Here is a 22,609-nt window from a genome sequence, read left to right as displayed (position 1 = left end):
ACTCCTGTGAATTTTCCCAGTAGGGTGTTGCGTGTCATCCATCACCTAGCACTATAGTGTCAGTCATTTTATATTTTCTACCCATGTGTGTTTTCTTGGTAAAAATACAGGAGTGATTTATCATTGCCTTTTGTGTGGGATAAATTGATGCTTTTACCATTGTCATTAAAGTGATCATCTGCTACAGCTGCTCTCTCTATCACTGCTGCCCAATAGAGATGTCTGTTTACTTTCGCTCAACAGCTGGGATGAACCACGAACTTTGGGGGACTCTCCTAGCACACACTCTGGCATTTTTCACTCATCCTTCACAGGAACTCTCCACACCATGCCTATGATGGGGCAGGGCAACAGGACATGGAGGGCATCACGATGCCCTCCTCAATATGTCTTTTGCCTCCCCCAAAGACAAAGCCCTTATGCAAGTTACTTTTAGTTTTCACTAAGAAGAATATTCCTAATCTAAATAATACTCCATATTATTTCAATCCCAAAAGAAGCACTACTATTTGTTATACTTGTGTCAGATGGTGGCTTTAGAAACCCGTCATGCAGGTTTCTAGCTCAAGTTAGAGGTGTTGGTATGCATTCTGTCAGGTGTGTGTAAAACAACATTGATTTTCCTGCAAACCATTTCTTTTGTGACATCAGTCCGCCTCATCTCTCTCAGGAAGAAATGTGGTAGATGTGATCTGAGGTTAGAAGGGAGAGGAGGAGGAGGTGCTTGTAGGTTTAAAGACTAATGAGCCAGCTCCTTTGGATGAATACCAGAGGTTCTGTTCTACGCACTGAAAAGGAAATAAATAATCACATCAACCTCTCTTACGGTCTGGGAAGGAGACAGTCCCAGCAACCCAGGCTCTGTTCTTCTCCCAAAGTCTTGATTTAATAAGCCCAAATCAAAAGCTGATCTCCTCTGGGAAGGCATAACATTCATATGGCTCAGAGAAATTATTGGTTTATCTAATTCATGTCATTCCTGTATCTGCATGTTCTGTCTATCACCATTCCTGCTTGCTTTTTCCCCCCTTCCCTTCCTTTTAAGATAATTCTTACTGGGCAGATGCTTCTACTTAGCCTTTGGTTTTAGATGCTGCCCTTACTTTGCTACTCGGGGAATATGTTTAAGCCTCTTCTTGTTTCAAGACGTTGTTTCTTTAGACAATTTAGACTCCACTTTGGAATTCAGAAAACATCCTATTTAGCTTAGAGGGATTTGGAGTGTCTACTCCTCCCCACCTTCCTGTTCAAAATCCAGATCTTTGGTCTTTGCAGTGGCTATCATTTGAAATCAGATCACGGATATTCAGTATTTTTGTTTGGAAGGAAAAGAAGAATCAGATGAAACATACAGAACTTCCATCTTTTTTACTCACAGAATTCAGACTGCCAAGTATTAGGGAATATCTCTCTTCCTCCTTCTCTCCCTCCCCCTCCCTCTCTCCTTTTATATCCTTACAATATTAGATATTCCCAAAATGTGCCCCCAAAAATTCAGCTACTAATGAGGTTATTAGACTTGCCCAGTCTATGAAGTTTAAAGTAAACTTTTGGAAAAGTGCATCTTATTGGTAAACAGTAGGTGCCCTGCTGCCTAAACTAATAGATTTGTATAAAGGGGGAGGGAGAGGAATATGTAGGAATAGTGAAGCACAGATGTTCCTGCTGAGGTCCAGGAGGATCTTTTGCCATTTCCCCCTTTTGTGCAGGTATTAGATGTCTGAGACTGAGATGGAACACCAGCAACATGACTCAAGGGCAGAGTGTAAACAGAGCCCTGGCTGGGAGGCCTGCAAGCATTGCTTTCCCTGGGAATGACAGGAAGAACAGGATTAAAATAAGAGGAGAGGATTTCAAGGAGCCTCTTGGATCCCTTCCTTTTTAGAATACCTTAATTCAATTCCTCTTTTGGGAATGTTGATCTATTGAGTTTGTTTTGGTTGTACTACAAACACTTGGTGGACAGAAAGGGCCTCAAGTGAAAGAGAGAGGAAAAATAGCTGGCTCTTATCATCCAGAAATATCAAGGTTGGTGGTATTATGATGAGGCTTAGAGCAAAATATCTCTCTAGATTAACAGGCAGCGATAAGAGAGGTGGGTGGACAAAGACAGAAATGACACTTGTTCCAGCATGCTAATCAAAATGTGTCAGTAAGAGCATTTGCAGACAGATTTTTGGCAGAGAGGGCAGGAGCACATCCAAATGTCATTTTTGTTTATTATTGCTCCCATTGGTTACCATGCCCATGACCCCCTGTCCAGACATCATGGCATTGGATCTGCAATTTCTCTTCAGTCCTTGAGCTAAAGACAAGGAAATTAGATTGCAGTAAATTGGGGGGGGGGGTGTTTTGTAATCAAAGGGTTGCTTGTTTGTTTTCAATTAAAGCAAATAAATGGTTAACTGACCACTTCCTTATAGAAAGTAAACAAAAATATAGGAGAAATTAAAGAGAAATAAGACCATTAACCATTTGCAGACACTGAAATAAAGGAAGAGGAAGGGAGAGGGGAGGGGAAACAGGAAATGTTGGTAATATTTGTCACAATCATTCCATAATTATCCACTTAGGATACACTTCTAAACAGAAACAGCCGTGTGTGTCTATGTATACACTGCTTTTGTTTAAACAAGTAATCATTTTTCCAATCAACTGGTCCTATAAATAATTAAGACACAAAGTATAATAATATATTGATTAATTGATAAATAACATTTTACAAATAAATAATGTATAAAAGCTCCCTGCCAACTGCACATACTTATATCTCAAGAAAAGAACTGAGATGAAAGTATAATTCAGGGTTTTGTGAGAGTGAAGAGCAATATTTTAAAATTTAGTTATGTATTCTTCCAAATAACTTAAAAGAAATTTATGCTACCACAATCCAAATAAACCTGGTTTTGCCACCGGATTATTACAGATGTGAATGAGACTGCTAGGAAAAAGAAATCATCTTCACCATCTGAGTAAAGAAAATATCAATGAAAGAAATACAGGTGAAATAGGAGTGGAGAACATGGAAATTACTTGCTTAACTTGCTCATTAGAATTCTTATTTGTACAGTACAAATATAGTAATGTTTATAGATTTGATTATAGAACTTTATAGAAGTTTTATTGGATTCCGTAGGATTTCCTCTTTCACAAGTCTCTTCAGGTTTGAAGCCTTTATCTGTGATTTTTTCTCGGTTGCAACAAGCATACCATTTGTTGTTTGAGCTAAAGGCTACACATTTAATTCTTTGTTTTTACTTCAACATAACTTGCAATAGGGAACATTAACAGCAAACATGATGATGCCAAGAAAAATGCATAGATATGTTGATGAAATCATCAAGATTTGAAATCTACTCAAAAGATGTGAAATATACTAAATCAAAAGGACCAACTTACTTTCAGCTCTTCACTCAAGAGTTGATTTATGTTTATTTTTGATGGAAGTCAAAATCATAGATTCTTCTTTACAAACAGAACTTCTGAATCAAAACATTATTCATTCAGTTATAAGAAATGTTGAGTAAATGCATTCCTCTGAATGAGCCTTTTATTTATGCAGGACAATAAAGGGCCAGTGCAGAGTCTGTGCAATGTGTAACATGTTCACACTGGTGCAATAGCACTAGGTATTTGTTAAAATGATTTATTGAGTTAAGGATTTTCAGTCTTCACTATGAGTTGTATTCTGTTGGGTGGGGTGCACTGCAGAGGTGGGTTGCTATTTTTTTTTACTACGGGTTTGGGCGCTCTCCCTTGCATGCTCACTCACAATGCTTCTGCGCATGCGCAGAAGCATCCGGGTGGGTGATGGAGCCTCCCACCACCGCTACTACTGGTTAAGCCGGCAGCAACCCACCTCTGGTGCACTGAGAGAGCTCAACCAATCTCTTTGTACATATGTTGTGCACTGACAAATAAATAATTCAATTCAATTCGACAAACGTTCCTCTGAAATGCTCTAATTCAGTAGCCCACAACCTTATGGGCACCGGGGACCGTTTTGGTGGGGAAAGGTTTTTCTCCGGACTGGAGGGGGACTGGTTTTGCATGCTGCCTGCATCCCATGGATGGAGCTTCACTCGTTTGCATCACCCAGTTGCTGGCAAGCTGTGGCCCTGTGCCCACGGACCAGGGCTTGGAGACCTCTGCTCTAATTCGTAGAAACTTGAAATGATCATGGAACACCATGGAAAAGAATTATGAAAATTTTGGTATTTCAAGACGTTTTTTCCCTGATGTGTTGTTACACAGTTATGTCATTGAATGGCATCATAACAGGAATCCAGGGTACACTAGAGCACTTTTATATGATAGAATCAAAGGAAAAAGAGAAAGTTTCTATTTTAATTGACTGAATAACAAATTTTGTGTCTAATTTGTCTTGATTTATTTGATCCTAATACTTTCATTTATTCCATGCCCTTTGAAGAAAAGAAATTGCTTCAATCTGAAGTCAATTTAAGTCTAAAGCTAAATAATGAACCAAGTTCCATTAGTCATACTTATGTTTTGCTTTTTTGTCCAAGTTGCATATACTGTGCTCTCCTTTTATTGTCTCATAGGAATAAACCTGTGGTCCCTGGAATTATCGGATTCCTTTTTGCAAAGCAGCAGGGTGAGGTATTAATTTGGAGAAAGGAATGTAATTTCTGTTTGTCCCTCCATTAGCCTTCAAAGCTATTTTTTAAGGAGGCTGGGAAATCTGCTGGATTCTAAGTCCCCTCTCCACCCCTGAAGATCAGAGGACATTTCAAGAATGTTAGGATGATGAAAACTATGTGCTCTCTGACAGACCTAGCACTAGCAAATATCCTTAATACATCTTCTTTGGAAGGAAACACAATGGAAGCAAGTGGGGAAAAGACAATAGGATGATAAACATTATTATCCGAGCTTCTCTTGAAGTTATGTGCGTAAGGCAAGGTGATTGCGCCATAAAGTCTCCTCTGGAAATATCCTGGCAAGGAATTTATCATCCTGTTAAAAACTACAGAACTTGGCTGGGGCTAGATAAGATAATTGGGGGTCTCAGTCTGATAAGATGACCTAGAAATAGCAGCTATTCTTAGGCATGGAACGAGGCAGTTGCCTGAGACCAATTATAGGTGTTGGTGTCTGTATATGCTTGTGTGTGTGCATGCACACTCACACACAGATAAGTGGTTACCTTCTTAAGCCATCCGTGGCTTAAAGAGAGCCTTCCGCTGTAGAGAAAATTACACTGATGGAAATATTCAAATCTGCAGTGACTTTGTATCTATCTGTTCTACATCTCCATCTTGTTCCATAGTTTAATACATTTGTAAATGTTCTGTTGTCTGCAGAAACACTGTTTAATAGGTTAAAATGGCCCAAGAAAAAGCTCAAGCTCATTCTAAACTGAGTAATTCATCATTGACAAATAGTGAATAACTTGGGGAATGTACTGTGCCTTTTTCTTTCTTTAGATTTTTTTTTTAAAATAAAGCTCAACTGAAGAAAATAAAATCTTGGTAGATATCGGTATTATCTAACTATAGTACCAGAATGAACCCGCAGAGGGCAGGCTTCCACAATAAATTTCCGCAAGTATGTATGAGGCCAAAGCCTCATTAGCTGAACAGAATCTCTCTTACTTTTTCTGAAGGTGAAAGAAAGTGAGGAGCTACTTTAAGAGGCTCTTCCTCTAAGTACCTTCTGTGGAGGAGGCTGATAGGATTTGGTGGCAACTAAGAACAGCAATGGTGGCTCAGTGGCTAAGACGATCAGCTTATCAATCAGAAGGTCACTAATCCTTAGTGGCGCGTAACAGAGTGAGCTCCCATTACTTGTCCCAGCTTCTGCCAACCTAGCAGTTTGAAAGCATGTAAAAATGCAAGTAGAAAAAATAGGAACCACCTTTGGTGGGAAGGTAACAGTGTTCCACGCGCCTTCGGCATGTAGTCAAGCTGACCACATGACCACAGAGACATCTTCGGACCGCGCTGGCTCTTTGGCTTTGAAACGGAGATGAGCACCGCCCCCTACAGTTGGAAATGACTAGCACATATGTGCGAGGGAAACCTTTAACTTAGGAACAGCAAATAAAGACTTTACAAATATTAATTAAAGATAACATGGCCTGGGAAAATGCCCCCAATTTAGAATGCTATCTCTTTCCTGGCTGCATTATAATCCAGGAAGAAATTATAAGGATTTTAGTTTGACCAGTTTGCCTAGCAGCCTCACACAACTGCATGATGAGTGTAGCTTGTAGGCTTGTTGTAGTTGTTGCTAACTAAGACAACAGATCAACATGTTTTCAAAACTAAAGGGATGGAAATGCACCAGTCTGTACCCAGCCATCACATCTGAATGTCACATCTCCTCGGAAGCCTTGACCAACCAGGAGGGGCATGAATTTGAAAAATAGGTGGCCCCTTACCGCCCAAGGACTTGTCCACTTTCCACTAAGGATCGACTTAATCATCCTAAATAATGCCAATGGCTAGAGATCGGTGGACTCTTTGAGAGTAGTGAAGTACTCTCATTTGCCACAAGAAAATCCTTTAAAAAGACTCTTCTTACCTGTGCTTGGTTATGTCTATTCTTTTTTTTTTCTGCTCATGCTGCTATGTCTTTACTGGCCTTCCTTCTCCAGAACTTTTTCATAAATCTGGGGTTTTTCCATGATCCACGCATAGTAAGAGTCTGCACAGGTGCAACTCAGTCCAAAGTCTTCATTGTCACTCAGGAGCTTCTCAGCTGAATTATACCCCTGAACTTCAGGGATTAGCCTAACCTCCCTCTGAAACCCTGAAGCTTGGTCTATAAGGCACCTGGGCTGGCTTGATCAAGAGGTCTTTTCTCCTTTTAGCAGATGTTAGCAACAGCACACTCCAAAGCTAACAGGAAGTAATCTGTCCAAGGCTAATAGTAACACTACCAAATTCCAGAACACTTTGGTATTACCTGAGATTTAAAAAAGCAGAAGTGCACACTCACCTTATTCTTTACAATGGGTACCTTAGATGTGAGGAGAAGGTCCCCCTCTCTGTAGTGAGAGAAGAGTTTTTCCAGTCTCTTGTGATTTAAAATCAGGTAGAGAATTGGGAAGGGAAGTAAATGAAGACAGTGGGGAGAAGGAATTGATTGTTTCTATTCATGTTGTAGTGGGAAAGTTGAAATAACTGAGGGGAATTGAGGAGGTCTGCTAGATCAGTGGTCCCCAACCCCCGGTCCGCGGACCGGTGCCGGGCCGTGGAGTACCTGGCACCGGGCCGCGGAAGCCGGGTGTTCGCTGTCCCAGGCGGCCCCGCTGCGGGGAAACGGAAGCCCCGAGAACAAAACAGGCGTCAACGCAGAGAACGGGAGCCTCGCAGAAACAGCCCTTCGGGCGCTTCCTCTGCAGCCGGAAGCTTCAGCGGCCAAGGCGGCTCCGCTTGAAGAGGCTCTTCGAAGCTTTTTCCGGCTCCGAGAGGAGGGCTAACCCGCCCTCCCTAGCCAGGGCTCCGGCTTCGCCACATGCGATGCTCGGCACATCCCCCGCTGCTGCATAGCCTGCGAACCCCGGCAGCTCCGCTTTCCGGCTGCAGCGAAAGCGACAAGGCACCTGCCGAGCGGCCCCAGCCCAGTTGGCAGCGGGCATACGGTCCCAGCCCAGCCAGCCTCATCGCAGCGAGGGGCTCTTGGGGAAGCCGCCTTGCTCGCCCCCTGACCGGCTAATTTGCAGGGCGAGGCTTCCCCGGATGCAGTCCCGGCGACTTCCCTTCGGCTCGTTGGAGCTGCCCCGCGGCCAAGAAGTAGCCGGGAGGGCGGCCGCGGCTCCCCTGGGTGAGGCCTGACCGTGTCTCGGGAGGCGCCCACGCGAGCACGGCTCAGCCGGCAGCCGGGCGGGCCTCCGGAAGCGCCGGCGTTCCTCTTCAGTGGGATCGCCGAGAGGCCGAGGGCAGAGCCGCTCACTTCCTCCCTATGGAGCCCACCGTGGGGAGGGGGCGAGGAGGGAACCGCCGCCCATCCCGACAGGTGGGGGCGGCGGTTCACCGGGGAGACGATCCGGAGGTAAGCACGGCTGACGACCACGCCCGCCCACCCACCTCCTTGCGGGCCACTTTGGCCTCGGGGTGCCGGAACTTGAACACCCTGAACAGGCTCATGCACCTTTCCCCGCACCTCTGAAGGACGCCAACCAATGACCGCCCTCTGGGCTAGTGCCCAGAACCGCTTCGCGGGAGCCCTGTGGGCGGAGGGGGTGGGCAGGCAGGGGCGCAGGGTCATGAACAACGCCCCCCCACCCCTGCGCGCGCTCAGCGGGCCACGGTAAAATTATCAAAGGCTGACTGGTCCGCGGCGATAAAAAGGTTGGGGACCACTGTGCTAGATGGATGTGTATTGTAATTGCAAGCCAGATCTTATTAGAGGGTTGTTACCTGACACTAGTGGAGTGGAGTGGAAGAGGAGAACTAGGCAGCCCAGGAAAGTGAAGATATTAGGGAAGAAAGTAGTTATGGCAGGAAGAGGGACATTTAATGCGAAATGGGAGGAAAAAAAGTTGAGTATCTGGTACCAATCTCTAATGCCAGCCCCGGTCTCGGTTCATGAACAAGGCATCCAGATCACTTGGGTATCCTTGTTTCTGGTTAATAGTTCTGAATGCTAGGTATATCTGTAATAAATTTAATCTTATCTACAATTTAATTGTGGATAAGAGATCAGATCTGGTATGCACTATTGAGACCTGGCTGAATAAGATGGGAGGAGTCTCCATTATGGACATCTATCCAGTCAGATTTCATATAATCATCAGTCCTGATTTCAGAGTAAGGGAGATAGCCTAGAAATTGTTTATCATGATTCTGGCCTTTCCAAGATCGTTTTTCTTCAGGAGGTCAGATATAATTTATTTGATCACATTGCAGTAGATTTATCCAGTGTTAGTTTTGGGCAGTTGTAGTCTGACATTTGAGATGGCTTCAGAATTCATGTCCATAATAATAATAACCATAGATTTGCCTAGGCTGTCACTGGTACAACCCATGTAGCTGACCATCTACCTGGCTTTTGTTTTAGAGCAGTTGAGGTAAGATGTAGTACTGGGAGACTTTTTCCTTACTCACTTGTTATTGCCACTTCATCCGGTCTGTAAGGTTAACTGGAGACGTGACCCATCAAAACCGCGCTCAATTAAACCGCGTCGCTGACGTCATCAACAGGGCGACAACAGCCAGCGCGGAGAAAGAAGGGTGCTTTAAATAGCGCTTTGAAAGCAAGCCGATTTAACTTAAGGTAAGGGTTAGATTTAGGGTTAGCTTTAGGGTTAGCTTTAGGGTTAGGTTAAGGGTTAGGGTTAGGTTTAGGGTTAGGTTAAGGGTTAGGGTTAGGTTTAGGGTTAGGTTAAGGGTTAGGTTTAGGGTTAGGTTTAGGATTAGGTTTAGGGGGGTTAGGTTTAGGTTTAGGGGTTAATTTTAGGTTTAGGGTTTACAGCATGCTTCTGTCTCCGCGCTGTTGTCGCCCTGTTGATGACGTCAGCTACGTGGTTTAGTCGAGTGCGGTTTATTCGAGCGTGGTTTTGTGGTGGAACCAACTGGAGACACTAATCCTTGCAGGTAGGAAGTGCCAATTACAATGGCCTACCCCAGATTTTGATGAACTTGGAGAAATTCCAGACAGCATTTGGGTAATTTCTTAGAGATCAGGAGGTTAAGTCTATTAAATGGTTTGTCTGGAATGTGAGAATGACTAGGGTACTAGACAGATTGAGCAGCTTCTCATTGTTTGTCAACCTTTGACTGTTTCTTTGAGGCGCTTTGGGAGATGAAGTGAGTGAATAAGTGCATGAGAAATGGTTATAACTGGACAAGTATAGAACTCAAATAAGAGCTTTTTTATTTATGGTGGTAAAAGTGGCTCTGTGGGAATATTTTTCAGTCCTCACTGTATTTGTAGATATTTAGCCTGATGTACTCATTAGTATGTTTCAAACTCTGTTGATACAAGTTCTAATTGTCTGACCAAACATTTTATGATTAAAATAACTTATATTAACTCTGAATAGGAAGTTGGGTGGACAGAATCCAAAAAAGTGACAGAAGTGATGTTTGCAATATTAGTTGAAAGTTTTGGAGTATGTAGATCTCAGGAAGTAAAAACATATAGACTAAACTTCATCTTATCTAGCTAACCAAATTTTGAAATAGCTGACATAAAGGAACTAATCTTGGTGCCCCATCACAGCTTAGTGGAGATTTGAATGCTAGTCTCCCCAGTCCCAACTGAGTTGTCAAAGTTTGATCTATTGTTTGAGTGTTGCAGATGTATAATATATCTCCATTGTCTTTTTCCTCCCTTCCCTCCCTTTCTGCAGACTTCACATCTAATTTGTCTTCTCAGCCTGAACTGTTAAGGATGGCTAACTTCACCAATGGCAATTTCACCAAGGAAAACACTGCTAAATATAAAATCGTAGAAATGATTTTCATAGTTACTGTAACTGGGTCACTTAGTCTTGTCACTGTGGTTGGAAATATCTTGGTCATGCTGTCCATCAAAGTGAACCGCCAACTTCAGACTGTCAACAACTATTTCCTCTTTAGCTTGGCCTGTGCTGACTTGATAATTGGCATCTTCTCAATGAATCTCTACACCGTGTATATAGTCAAGGGCTATTGGCCACTTGGGGCTGTAGTATGTGACCTCTGGCTGGCGCTAGACTATGTAGTGAGTAATGCTTCTGTCATGAACTTACTCATCATCAGTTTTGACCGCTATTTCTGCGTTACCAAACCACTGACCTACCCAGCTAGGCGGACAACCAAAATGGCAGGATTGATGATTGCAGTTGCTTGGATATTATCCTTTATCCTCTGGGCACCTGCCATATTGTTTTGGCAGTTCATTGTCGGAGAGAGGACAGTACCAGAAGGACAGTGTTACATTCAGTTCCTCTCCAATCCAGCTGTAACCTTTGGCACAGCCATTGCTGCTTTCTACCTCCCAGTGGTTATCATGACTGTGCTGTACATCCACATCTCATTGGCCAGCCGGAGCCGTGTGAGAAGGCACAAACCAGAGAGCAAGAAAGAGAAGCGGACTAAGCCACTCAGCTTTCTGAAAAGTCCCCTGGTCAAGCAGAATAACAACAATTCTCCCAAGAAAGTGGTGGAGGTGAAGGAGGAAGCAAAAAATGGGAAAGTAGAAGAGCAGCCCTTGCAACCATCTGAAACTACTGGCCACCAAGAGGAGAAAGAAACCTCTAATGAATCCAGCACGGTAAGCATCACCCAGATGAATAAAGAGAAACAGGGGCTGGAGATTGTACCAGCTGATACAGGCGAGAGCCCTGCCCATCCTCGGATCAACCCTGCCTCTAAGTGGTCCAAAATTAAGATAGTCACTAAACAAACTGGGACTGAATGTGTCACTGCCATTGAGATTGTCGCAGAGAAAGAAGCCCGTTCCACCCCAATTACCTTATCAAACAGTCGTCCGGCTAATGTTGCCAGGAAATTTGCCAGCATTGCCAGGAGTCAGGTGAGGAAGAAGCGACAAATGGCAGCTCGAGAGAGGAAAGTCACCAGAACCATTTTTGCCATCTTGTTGGCTTTCATTTTGACATGGACACCTTACAATGTGATGGTCCTCATTAATACTTTCTGCGATTATTGTGTTCCTGAAACAGTCTGGTCCATTGGGTACTGGTTGTGCTATGTCAACAGCACCATCAACCCAGCTTGTTATGCCCTTTGCAATGCTACCTTCAAGAAAACCTTTAAGCATCTTCTGATGTGTCAGTACAGGAACATTGGTACTGCAAGATAATCTGGATTTGGGGGAAGACTCAGCAATGGGGTCATTGTGGAGATTTGTTATTCTCCAACCAAATAACTCTAATATTCTTAGTCTTAACATTCATTACTAGATGGAGCCTTTCACCAAATGCAGAATCAGAACTAGTGAAAACATACGATTTCAACATTCTTGATTCTTGAATATTCACCAAGAAATAGGCAGATCTTCCACCCAGATGATCCTCTTGACTGTGCTTCTTCAGAAAACAAAGGAGGAGGAGGAGGAGGAGGAGGAGGAGGAGGAGGAGGAGGAGGAGGAGGAGGAGGAGGAGGAGGAAGAAGCTAGGGATTAGATGTAGTGAAGCCTCACAGTATCACCAGACAGATGTAACAGACTGTGCTCTTTTGCCCTGCTGCTCTTGAAATACCATAAACTTTCATCAACTTCTCATTTCTGCCTGACTAAACTAAGATGCCTCTATTGGTGCCTAGAGAGTACATTAGAAAGAAATGGAACAACAAAAAAATCCTTCTTTCCTTGGATGCATTGCTGGCTTTAAACGTGTGTGCACCTATGAGACAGAAAGAGTAGCAAGAGACAACAGGATTAATTAAGTAAACAGTGAAAATGAAAACAAAAATATATTGCTTCAGCACCAGTCATCGAGCTGTATCAATTTCTATTTGTAGGCTCTAGGATTTTGTCTAGTTGAATTTCCAGTGTCCCAGGTGCAAGGGACTTGTTCCTCTCAGGGAATATATCAGCTGCTGGATAGACCTCTCTGCTTCATAGGCTTCTCAAGGACCTTACCAAATCTGCCTCAACTCCATTTCTCCATGGCAGACTTCTTTCAGGATGGGTTGAATGCCACCTCAGATTGTTTTGAAAAAAACAAAAAAACCATGGATATCACATGGATACTCAAAGTTAGTTCTACAACATTTTGGGTCACATGCCAAAGTTGTCTAAAGTTATTAATCTCAAAGGTAAGCATGGTGTCCTTGAAGCAGTGGAAGCTCAACTGCAGCTCCAAGGAGAACAGCAAGCAAAGCAACCATGATGGTGGGAAGAAGACCTCTACGCTGGCAAGTCTTTCTAAGAGAGTCTTTAAAGCCCTTTGTTTCTGTTCCTTTTAAAATTATGTCATCATGCATACCAAGTCCCACTTGCTCCACACATATTTGCTTAAGTATCGTTTCTTCTTGTGTACTTAATTTTTTTAAAAATCCTGATAGTAGGTTCTGAAGCAGGCTGTGGCGGAGAAAAACAATGAGCTGCTGCCCCTCTTGTTTCTGCATTATGAATTTGAGGGCATACTAAGAAGATACTCATGAGCTTTGTAAATGAGCATTGCCTTCCTCCTAGTCAGTGTTGTCATGGATCCCTCAGCATGTGGGTTCCAGTGTACATATGCAGCCTAAATCCCAGAATACTCATGTTCTGCGTAGACCAATTAAACCCACGTTTTGCTCCGTGTCTCTGACGGGCACCCTCAAGAACATATTAGAGCAGAGTTTAATAAGTGATCCAATGTTTCCTGGGTTGGTCGGAGTGACCATGGTTATAGACCTCTCTATTTCATGGCTAAGGGCTCTCAGTTTAAGATATGCCCTTACATTTGGCCAAAGGCTCCTGCTTCACGTGGCTGTAGAGGCAGCTAGTCTGCCACTGCCTTTCACATAATTTGCATAATGTTGCCCAAAATGCCTTGCAGTGTTTTTTTAAAATTAATTTATTAATTTATTTGTTACAACTACAGTGGGAACCACTTAAACAAATAAAATAATTGAACTACATATAGCACACCTTTGGGTCAATCTTTTTTCAATGAGTTGCAAATATTTTCCTCCACAGGGAATCATTTAAATTATTAGGGATTAAGCTTGAAACTCTCTCAAGATTTTATGAATTAAGAGCTCTCATGAAAAAACTCAAGATGAAATAAGGGAGTGTGCCCCCCCCCAATCTAGTGACCTTTGGATCTGTTGGCCAGAATTCCTAGCCAATTCAATGTATTCCAAGGGAGCCAAATTGGAAACCTTCCAATTTAGATTATTTAAAATAACTGTTAGGATGATATAATAGATCTTTTGTAAATTTAATCAAGTTGTAAACTATATAATATGTAAAATAAAGTTACAGTAATCTAAAATAAGAAATAGTATTGGTTAAGATGCTTAAAGATTACTTGCTCAGAATTAACTTATTCTAAAATACCATTTTGGAACTAGAATGACTTAATAGGAAATTAAGAGTGCACTGTCACATAGCTGTATTCCCACAATAAACTAAGACAATTTGACAGGCCTAGGCTGTCAAATCTGGGCTATAGGTTAAGTTGTGATTAACTGGGATATTGACCACAATTTTAACAATGTTTTGTTAACCTTCTTTCTTTGTGTTTTCTGGACTTAGACATCAAGTTTAACTGCTTGTAAACTTTGGCTCTGGACTCCACACTAAGAGATGACTAGAATGATTGCAAAATGGGACTGCACAAGTTGCATCCACATATTTTAACAAAACAGTTAAAGCAAACATTTCAACTGGTTAGACACTGTCCAGGTAGTTGTGATATCTTTTATAGCAATAGCACTTAGGCTTATATATTGCTTCATAGTTCTTTATAGCACTCTCTAAGTGGTTTACAAATGTTAGCATATTGCCCACAACAATCGGGGTCCTCATTTTACCAACCTTGGAAGGATGAAGGATGAGTCACCCTTGAGCTGGTGAGGATTGAATCCTGGCAGTGGACAGATATCCTATCTATTTACACTGTTTTAATTCCTCCAAAATGCCTGCTAATTAGCAAAGCAGGAGTGGTCCACATTGATCCCTAAACAATGCTTATCATGTTGTGTGAAAATGTTTGCATCTCTGCTGTGGTTAAGTATGAAAAATTCCTCCATTAACTCACCATCAAGCCTATCATACCAGCTTCTTCCCACTTATTTGTTCCAGACACCAAAGATAGTTTTTTTTTTAATGAGGCAAAATGAGGTGGTCATTTGGAATGGCAGATAAAGGGTGCAGCAGTAGCAGAACCAGGCATGCCAACTTTTGGGCATGAAATGGGGATGTCATTTTAGCCTTGCCTAGGATACATTTCTTCAACCAAGCTTTAAGAATATAGAATCCTAGGACTGGAAGGGACCTTGTCTATCTCCCTGGCCAAGGCAGTAGCCTTATACCATGTTAGACAAATCTTTTGTTGAAAACTTCCAGAGATGGAGCACTCACAACTTCAGGAGGCAAACTGTTCCATTGATTGATTATTCTAACTGCCAGGAAATTCTTCCTTACTTCCAGGTTGGATCTCCATCTAATGCATTTCTACCCATTCCTGCCCTCAGGTGCAACAGATAATAAATTGATGCCATCTTCCCTGCGACAGCCCTTTAAGTATTGGAACACTGCTATCATGTCTCCCCTAAGCCTTTTCTTCATTAGACTAAACATACCTATTTCCCTTAGCTATTCATCATACAATTTAGCCTTCAGACCTCTTATCACTTTGGCTGTGCAAAAAGTTTGGTGTTTTTTTTTTCTGAAAACCATTTTTATTCCTTGATACCTGCTGCCATTTGCTATGAAAATGTCCCCAAAGCCATTGAAAATGTAATTACTGGAATAAGTAAGTGGAATTATATAAAAATCACACATCCAACAGGACACAGAAGCTGAAAGTTACATAGTGGAAAACCAGGAGAAAAAGCTTATTCCAGTTTGGATTTTATTTTATTTTATTTTGCAATGTAGATGAGGAAAAAAAAACTCATTATACTGTAATTCCACAGGACGACTACAAATGTGATGAGTTGCTGAGGTTCGTATTTTGAAGCAGGAAATTGGTAAGTGTGATAGCTGCCCTCAGTCTTTGGAACGCCCTGCCAAGCGAGATCAGGACAGCTCCTTTTAAAAAAATATTTGTTGGTGGGGTGGGGAACGTTTTTTAAAAATACTCAGACAAATCTTTGATATGTTAGATTGCTGAGTTGAGTTTTAAAAGCTTGAACAAATGTCTTGAAACATTTTTTTTAGAATATTTTTTAACAAAGGTTTTTACAAGAATTCAGTTTTTGTTTGATTTAAAAACTTTTTTAACTGGCTCAGATATTCTTTAAAGGAAAAGAAGGTTATCATTCAGATAATTAAACAATCAGTCATATGGGGTGAATCCTAAATGCTGAATAAGGACATAATAAGGTATAATCACATGGTTAATTGCAAATTGCCATCTGGAACAAAAATTTTTCCTTCTTGAGCACCATGTGCCTGTCTTAGCAATGGGCTTAAATAGATGCATCACTTGAGGTTGTTTTTCTGTTATTTAAAAGTAAGGCAAATCTATAGCCCTGCAGAGTTTTATTATTCTGATACCAGGTCTGGGAGGTCAAATTGTTGCATCCTGAAATGTCCCTGGAGGACTCAATTGAAAGGTAGCTTTAATCAAGAAGGGCTACTAGCATTGCCAAGCAGTGATAACTACATAGCCAATGAATGAGTTTTCTTTCCTGGGCCGACAGGGACTCCTGATGGATGAAGCAATAAATAACAGAGCAGCAGCAAGCTTTTGCAGTGTCCTGTAATTCTAGGACTAAAAGCTAAGCATAGAGGTAAAAATGTAGAGCCTTGAAACAAGAAAGCTGTTTGCAGACAGAGATCTCAGTATATACCTTGGTTTAACAAGAGGATAGGTTGGAGGTGCCAGGTAAGTTTAAAAAGGTGTGTGACTCCATGGCATTCAAAATAGTTGTTTACTTTTATTCAAGTTGGAATTATTACAAAGATAAAGCTTGATGCCAGCAATGTACTTTCATTGGCATTAATTAACCTAATTAACATCAAGCATTCAAAAGTTCATTAAAATGTTTCCTGCAAGTTTAAATCCAAAATGCCAGGCCTTGCACCAACAGAACTTAATTGAAAGCCAGATTCCTGTTTCTCATGTTAGTCATCTAAGACTCCCCCCACCACCCAACATTCATATGCTATGTAACGAAAGTTTTCAAGTTGATTTGCAATCGAAAAGGGCCTGTTTATTGGATGAGGAAATTGAAGTGGGACTTCTCAAGACTGTAATATTCTGAGAAATACATATGGAAGAAAATGATATTTCTAGTAACCCGGTTCAAAGCTATTTGTAGCTTTAAGGAACTTCAGACCAACTTATTAAACAAGACCCAGAAGCAGTCAGGACCCAAGCAGCTGGGGAAGCACCAGCATAATAAGGTTGAAATGTCCAGTTCTCAGTGTCATTGTGACCCCTGTTTTGGAGTAATAGAATTGAATACAAAGGGAATTGTATCCCCAATTCATTGTTAGATGACTAGAGCATGCAAACATGGTCAAGCTATTTTTATTTGGGTGAAGCCAATCGACAAAGCTATTAAAAGATTCATTTCCCACCTTATTAATTTTATAAATAACTCAAGGCAGCGAACACACACAATTCTCCTATTTTCCTGACAACCACCACTCTGTGAGGTAAGTAGTACTAACCACTTATCTGTTAAGGAAATTGTTGGCTCAATGACTAAAACCCACATTTCAATGGTATTGTACTCCAACCAAGACAAAATGGAAACATTTTCTTTGCTAGAGGAGCTGCCAATCAACAATATTTCCATCTTGTGTGGACTAATATAGGATCATCAGCAGTAATATATATTCCAAATATTGCTGTCTTGAAATAAGAGTAGAGGATAAAATGTGCACCACCTTAATGATGACTGGGTAATTCAAGATCTTTTAAATCACAGATGGGATCTTGCATAAGTTTTAGGGCATATCTATGTAAAAGATCTGTGCCATTTCTGATCCACCTTGGAATTATTTGATTGCATGATGTTGGCTGGTTTTCATTGCTAAGATAATTTGTTTTCCTGATCCTTATAGTTGATTTGAAATCAAAGCACAGCAGGGTGTTTTTTCCCCCAGATATGCTGCAGTTCTGGGGAGCTTGTGTGTGGGTCACTTTTTTTTTACTAGTGGGATCTGTTGACTCATTCCAAGATTCTGCTTCTGCACCTCAAAGCAATACAAATTCAATTATCCTGGAGATTGTTGGTATTATTTAGGACTTAGTCATTCTTTCCTGAACATGATTGCTAAACGTTAAATATACTTTAAATTGCCTTTTGAGACTCTTAAGTGAAGCAGATGGGTGGTGGCAAGAGCTAGGTATGTCTAGCCTATAGAAGAGAAGGATTACTGTAGTACTTGAGCTGTCACAAAGAAGAGGGAATTGACATATTTTTCAGAGCATTTGAGCCAGAGATGGGTTCCTACCAGTTCGCACCTATTCAGTAGAACCGGTTCGTCAAATCTACTGAACCGGTTAGAAGAGGTTCCACCAGTGGACCCAGAAAGCAGGCCACACCTACAGAAGAGGTTCCAAAATTTTTTGAAACCCACCACTGATTTGAGGGCAGGTCAAGAAATAATGGATGGAAGCTTGTCAAACTTAGAATCCAACTTCGGAGGAGAAATTTTCTGACACTGAGTGCAATTAGTCAATGGAATAGCTGCTTCCTGGGGTTGTGGATTCTTGGAAGTTTTCAAGAATAGACTAGACAACCATTTGACTGGGATGGTAGAAGACTCCTGCCATGAACGGGGGTTAGATTAGAAGACATCTTTCTAGCTCTATGATTCTCTCACATGGCATTATAACTGTTTGGGAGGAAGAATGCTAACCATTTTTAATTTCCTTTTTGCATGGAGCAGAAGTGAGGAATTTTGCTGTTGTTGTTAAACTGGGATCCAAGGGCTCACAAAAAGTAAGGCATTTACTGACCAATATTCTGGGTGCTCTTCTGTTAATGAGTGACCGAAACATTGTCTACCTTGTGGTGACTGTTGCCAATTTTCAGTATTTCAGGGCTGCAGATGGGAGGCTAACATCAAATTGTTTTGTAAAATAAACATGGAAGGACTTTTGTATCTGCCATGTTTCTCACACATTGGTTCTTCCTTTTGATAATGGATATTGAGATAGATCCAATCATTTATGTTACTAAGATAAATGAAATGAAACAAATGCAAAAAAATAATAATTCCAGAGGACAAAAATTTGGGAATTCTAGTACTTAGTACAAAATATAGCTTGAATGGATACCAAGCATATCGTATTTAATAAAGAAGTCCATAGCATTTCAAGACTACAGTGCAGAGAGGCCCACCAGCACCTCAGAGGAAATCACCTCTTATTTTTGTCCTTATTGTATTAAATGCTCAACACAACCTGGAGGTGGATAACCCATTGTTGGGCTGAAGAAGGGATCCGATTTTTAAGAGATATAAAAGAGTTATAAAAGGTCTCTGAATACACAATCCAAAGATTATTGATCTTAATATTAATTAATATTAATTTTCTAAGTTTACACCCTGAGCAGGCACATCATATTTTACAATCTACCAACAAAATGGGTGATGCTTAGGCTTTTGAAACAGACTTGCTATCATAAGCAGTTTTATCTTAGTGGTGTTTTTAAAAAACACCATTCAATTAAAGATATGAAATCTATGTAGAACAGTGTTTCTCAACCTTGGCGACTTTAAGTCCTGCGGACTTCAACTCCCAGAATCCCCCAGCCAGTTGCCAAGGTTGAGAAACCCTGATATAGAACCAAGGAAAGAAAAACTTCACAGGAGAGAAAAAGAAGAGGAGCAGGCTGCAAACGATCATTTCCTGGGATTAGAGAGCGGCATGCCTCACTTGGCATACTGTAGAGTCTGTTATGGTGTTCTAATCTACTTCAGGCATTTGGCCTGTGACAGACTTCCTGAAGGAAAGTCTTTTGCGGGATCAGGGGGGAACCAGGATAATTAAGTATTGCCCCATTAGAAAATGTCCCCTGCCTTTGAGCCTACTTCCAACCATCCTGTGACATTTCTAGTCCTGCTTCGTGGTCACGGAAGATGACAGCCCAGTCAGACTTAGATAGGTGAAGAACATACGAGGTTTTAGCTTAGACCATTGATCCAGCTCAGTCAGGATTCCCTTAGCTCATCAGCTTTGCCAAAGTAGGTTGTGGCAGCAACTCTCCCATCTCCTCTAGAACGAAGACAAATTGCCCAGGAGGGAGGGAGGGAATACACAAACCAAGATTCTGGGGCTTCAAGTAAGGGTCTTGCCCCTTCTTAACCCCCGATGCTGGGACCTGAAACTCGATCAAAACAAAGGTTGCTCTGCTACTGAGTTATAGTCTCTTCTTTTTTAGCAATTAAAAAAATAGAAAATGGGCCTAAGAGAAAACTGGGCCAGTGCCAAAGGCCAAAACAATTATAACAAAAGTATCTCAATGATGTATGTTCTCTCCTCATCCAACAGAATTTCAAACCCCTGGCTTCTTTTAAATTGCTGCCGTCTAGATAGATGGGAGTTTCTAGAATTTAGATGAGAATTTGCCATTTCAGCCTTTCTGGAGGTAGGAAGAGGCCTTTGGTAGGGTAGATGGTCCTATGTACACAGACCTCAATGGGACATGGTGGCTCAGTGGCTAAGACGCTGAGCTTGTCGATCAGAAAGGTCAGCAGTTCGAATCCCTAGTGCCACGTAACGGAGTGAACTCCCGTTATTTGTCCTGGCTTCTGCCAGCCTAGCAGTTGAAATGGCTTTGAAACAGAGGTGAGCACCGCCCCCTAAAGTTGGGAACGACTTGCACATATTTGCGAGGTGAACCATTACCTTTACCTTACACAGACCCATGTTTGCCAGGGATTTGACTCAGTGGGAGCAAAAAACAGCCCCTACCCTTCAGTCAAAGGGCACAGGATTCAAGGTTTTGGCACTTGAGGGGGGAAATGCTTCTTCCAGAAACCCTCAGCAATAATCCCATAAATTAATCAACTTTGCTACCCCTTTGTTCCATTCATTAGCATCAGTGATCCTAAGGATAACTGTTTCATCCTGTATTTAAACACTAAGTTCCCCATAATGAAAAGTGAACCCTGTTGAAGCAACATGAAGGAATTTGACTTCCCCTCCTCTCTCCCATGTAGAACAATGCAGAAGTGGAGTCAAATATTTTCCCCAAATCAAGTTTTATTTTTGGCTTCTGTGCAAAATAGAAGAGAATACTATAAAAGATACCAATGAATCTCTATGTGCATGCATGTGCAGAAACCCACATATGAAAGTATTTTTAGAAAACAGGGAGCAAAAACCTCATTAAGTGTTTGCCAATTTTCTCCTCTCCTTCTGACTGACAGCAAGAACAAGAAAATGTCCTCGGTCAGGAATGGGCTGAAGGAATCCAAGGAGCAGCTGGTAGAATATTAGTGGCATTTTCACCATGGCTTTTTTAATGGTTGTGGTCCAGTGGTAGAAATTAAGCTATGCAATGCCAACTGTGGGCATAATTAGCCCCAAATTGATCAGCATCAATCAATAGCAATGAATATTATTGAAATAGTGAGAGGTGTTGGGTTTGCCCAATGATGCCCCCAATGTGGCAAATGGGCAAGGATATTGGAAGATGCATTTCAACCTCTCCATCCCTCAGAAGCATTGAAGTAGGAACTTGTAACATGAGGAACAAGGCAAGGAACATGTAAAACAGAAAAACAAAGCTTATGGAAGGAGTGAAATAAATAGGCAGGATACTACAAGCTTCCCATTACTATGGGAGGCTGTTGATAAAGTAAAATGCTTTTAACATCTTCACCTTTTGATCTCACTTCCCCCCCCCCCATGCCCCCTGTAAATGGGCCACATATAACATTTGGCTCACAAATTGAAATTGAGGCATACTGGATGAATAGAGAATAGTATTGCGTTGTTGAACATAATGGGGAGATTAAAATGCTGGCCTGGTGAATTGTTACCTATTTACTAGTGAGGAAGCACTATACTTTTCTTGTCCAAGTTAAACAGAATTCAACATCCTAGATAATTAACACATATTGTAGTTGATTTGTTGAAAGGCGATTCTGCTGTCAGATGTGAGGCATATTAGAGAAATTATATGCACACAAGTTTCCAATCTCTAAAAGCCCAAAAAAGTCATAATCACTGACATGTGCAAAGATCCCTACTTTTCTGTAGTGGATCATCAGGATCTGAAGCAATCAGATATCATCTCCAGTAGCCTAGAACAGGGGTCTCCACCTTGGCAACTTTAAGACTGGTGGACTTCAACTCAGCTTTGCTGGCTGAGGAATTCTGGGAGTTGAAGTCCACAATCTTAAAATTGCCAAAGTTGGAGACCCTTGGCCTAGAACATCTTTTTTTCAGCCCAGTTCTTTATAGATGTATTAGGATTACAATTCTCTGAATGGTGAGGCATATTTAGAACTGTGACTATACTATACATTCTCACTTCATTAGAGGAGTTTAAGAAGAAATAGCCGATCTTGGCAGGTAGAGAACAAATTACTAACAAATGAAGGTGATTCTAGATGAGCAAAGCTCCAGACCTGGCTACTCACAATGATAGTAAAGGGAGACATGACACAGTGTGCATCATATTGTACAAATGTGAAATATTTTTCCAAATTGCCATTTTTTGCTCTCAGACTAGACCCATTTCCAAATGGAGGAACACAGAGGAAGCAAAAGCATGGCACACTTTCAAGCCCTGGATCCTCAATTCTCTCAATTCTCTTTGTTACACTTTGTCCCTACTCCAAGGACAAGTCTTTGTAGAGGTGTGAGACCTTTGTGGCTACCTGCTCTGGAAAAGTGGCAACTATGTGGATTTCAACATCATCTTACTCTAGATGCTCATGATATACAAGCTTTGAATTTATCCTTAACTTACCTAAAATGATTGTTTTAAATACAAATAGTCCTTAGGTTATGACCGCTTATTTAACAACTGCTCAAAGTTATGAGAATGCTGAACAAGGGAAA

The 22,609-nt window shown here is 41.4% G+C and overlaps 1 protein-coding gene across 1 annotated transcript in view; it reads left to right on the top strand.

The window, feature by feature from the left end:
- CHRM4 (cholinergic receptor muscarinic 4) overlaps nt 1-13,734 on the top strand; it is a 49,286-nt gene extending 35,552 nt beyond the window's left edge. Inside the window, exon 2 of the mRNA XM_087720250.1 lies at nt 10,325-13,734. Within this exon, the coding sequence (XP_087576376.1) occupies nt 10,325-11,778 (1,454 nt within the window). The 3' untranslated portion in view covers nt 11,779-13,734. The remainder of the gene's footprint in view (nt 1-10,324) is intronic.
- The last annotated feature ends 8,875 nt before the right edge of the window (nt 13,735-22,609 follow it).

This window comes from Thamnophis sirtalis, unplaced genomic scaffold (assembly GCF_051295495.1).
Source record: "Thamnophis sirtalis isolate CommonGarterSnake01/CBP01778 unplaced genomic scaffold, rThaSir2_p1.2 scaffold_1, whole genome shotgun sequence".
NCBI lineage: Eukaryota > Metazoa > Chordata > Lepidosauria > Squamata > Natricidae > Thamnophis > Thamnophis sirtalis.
This window is presented reverse-complemented; position numbering and strand designations above follow the sequence as displayed.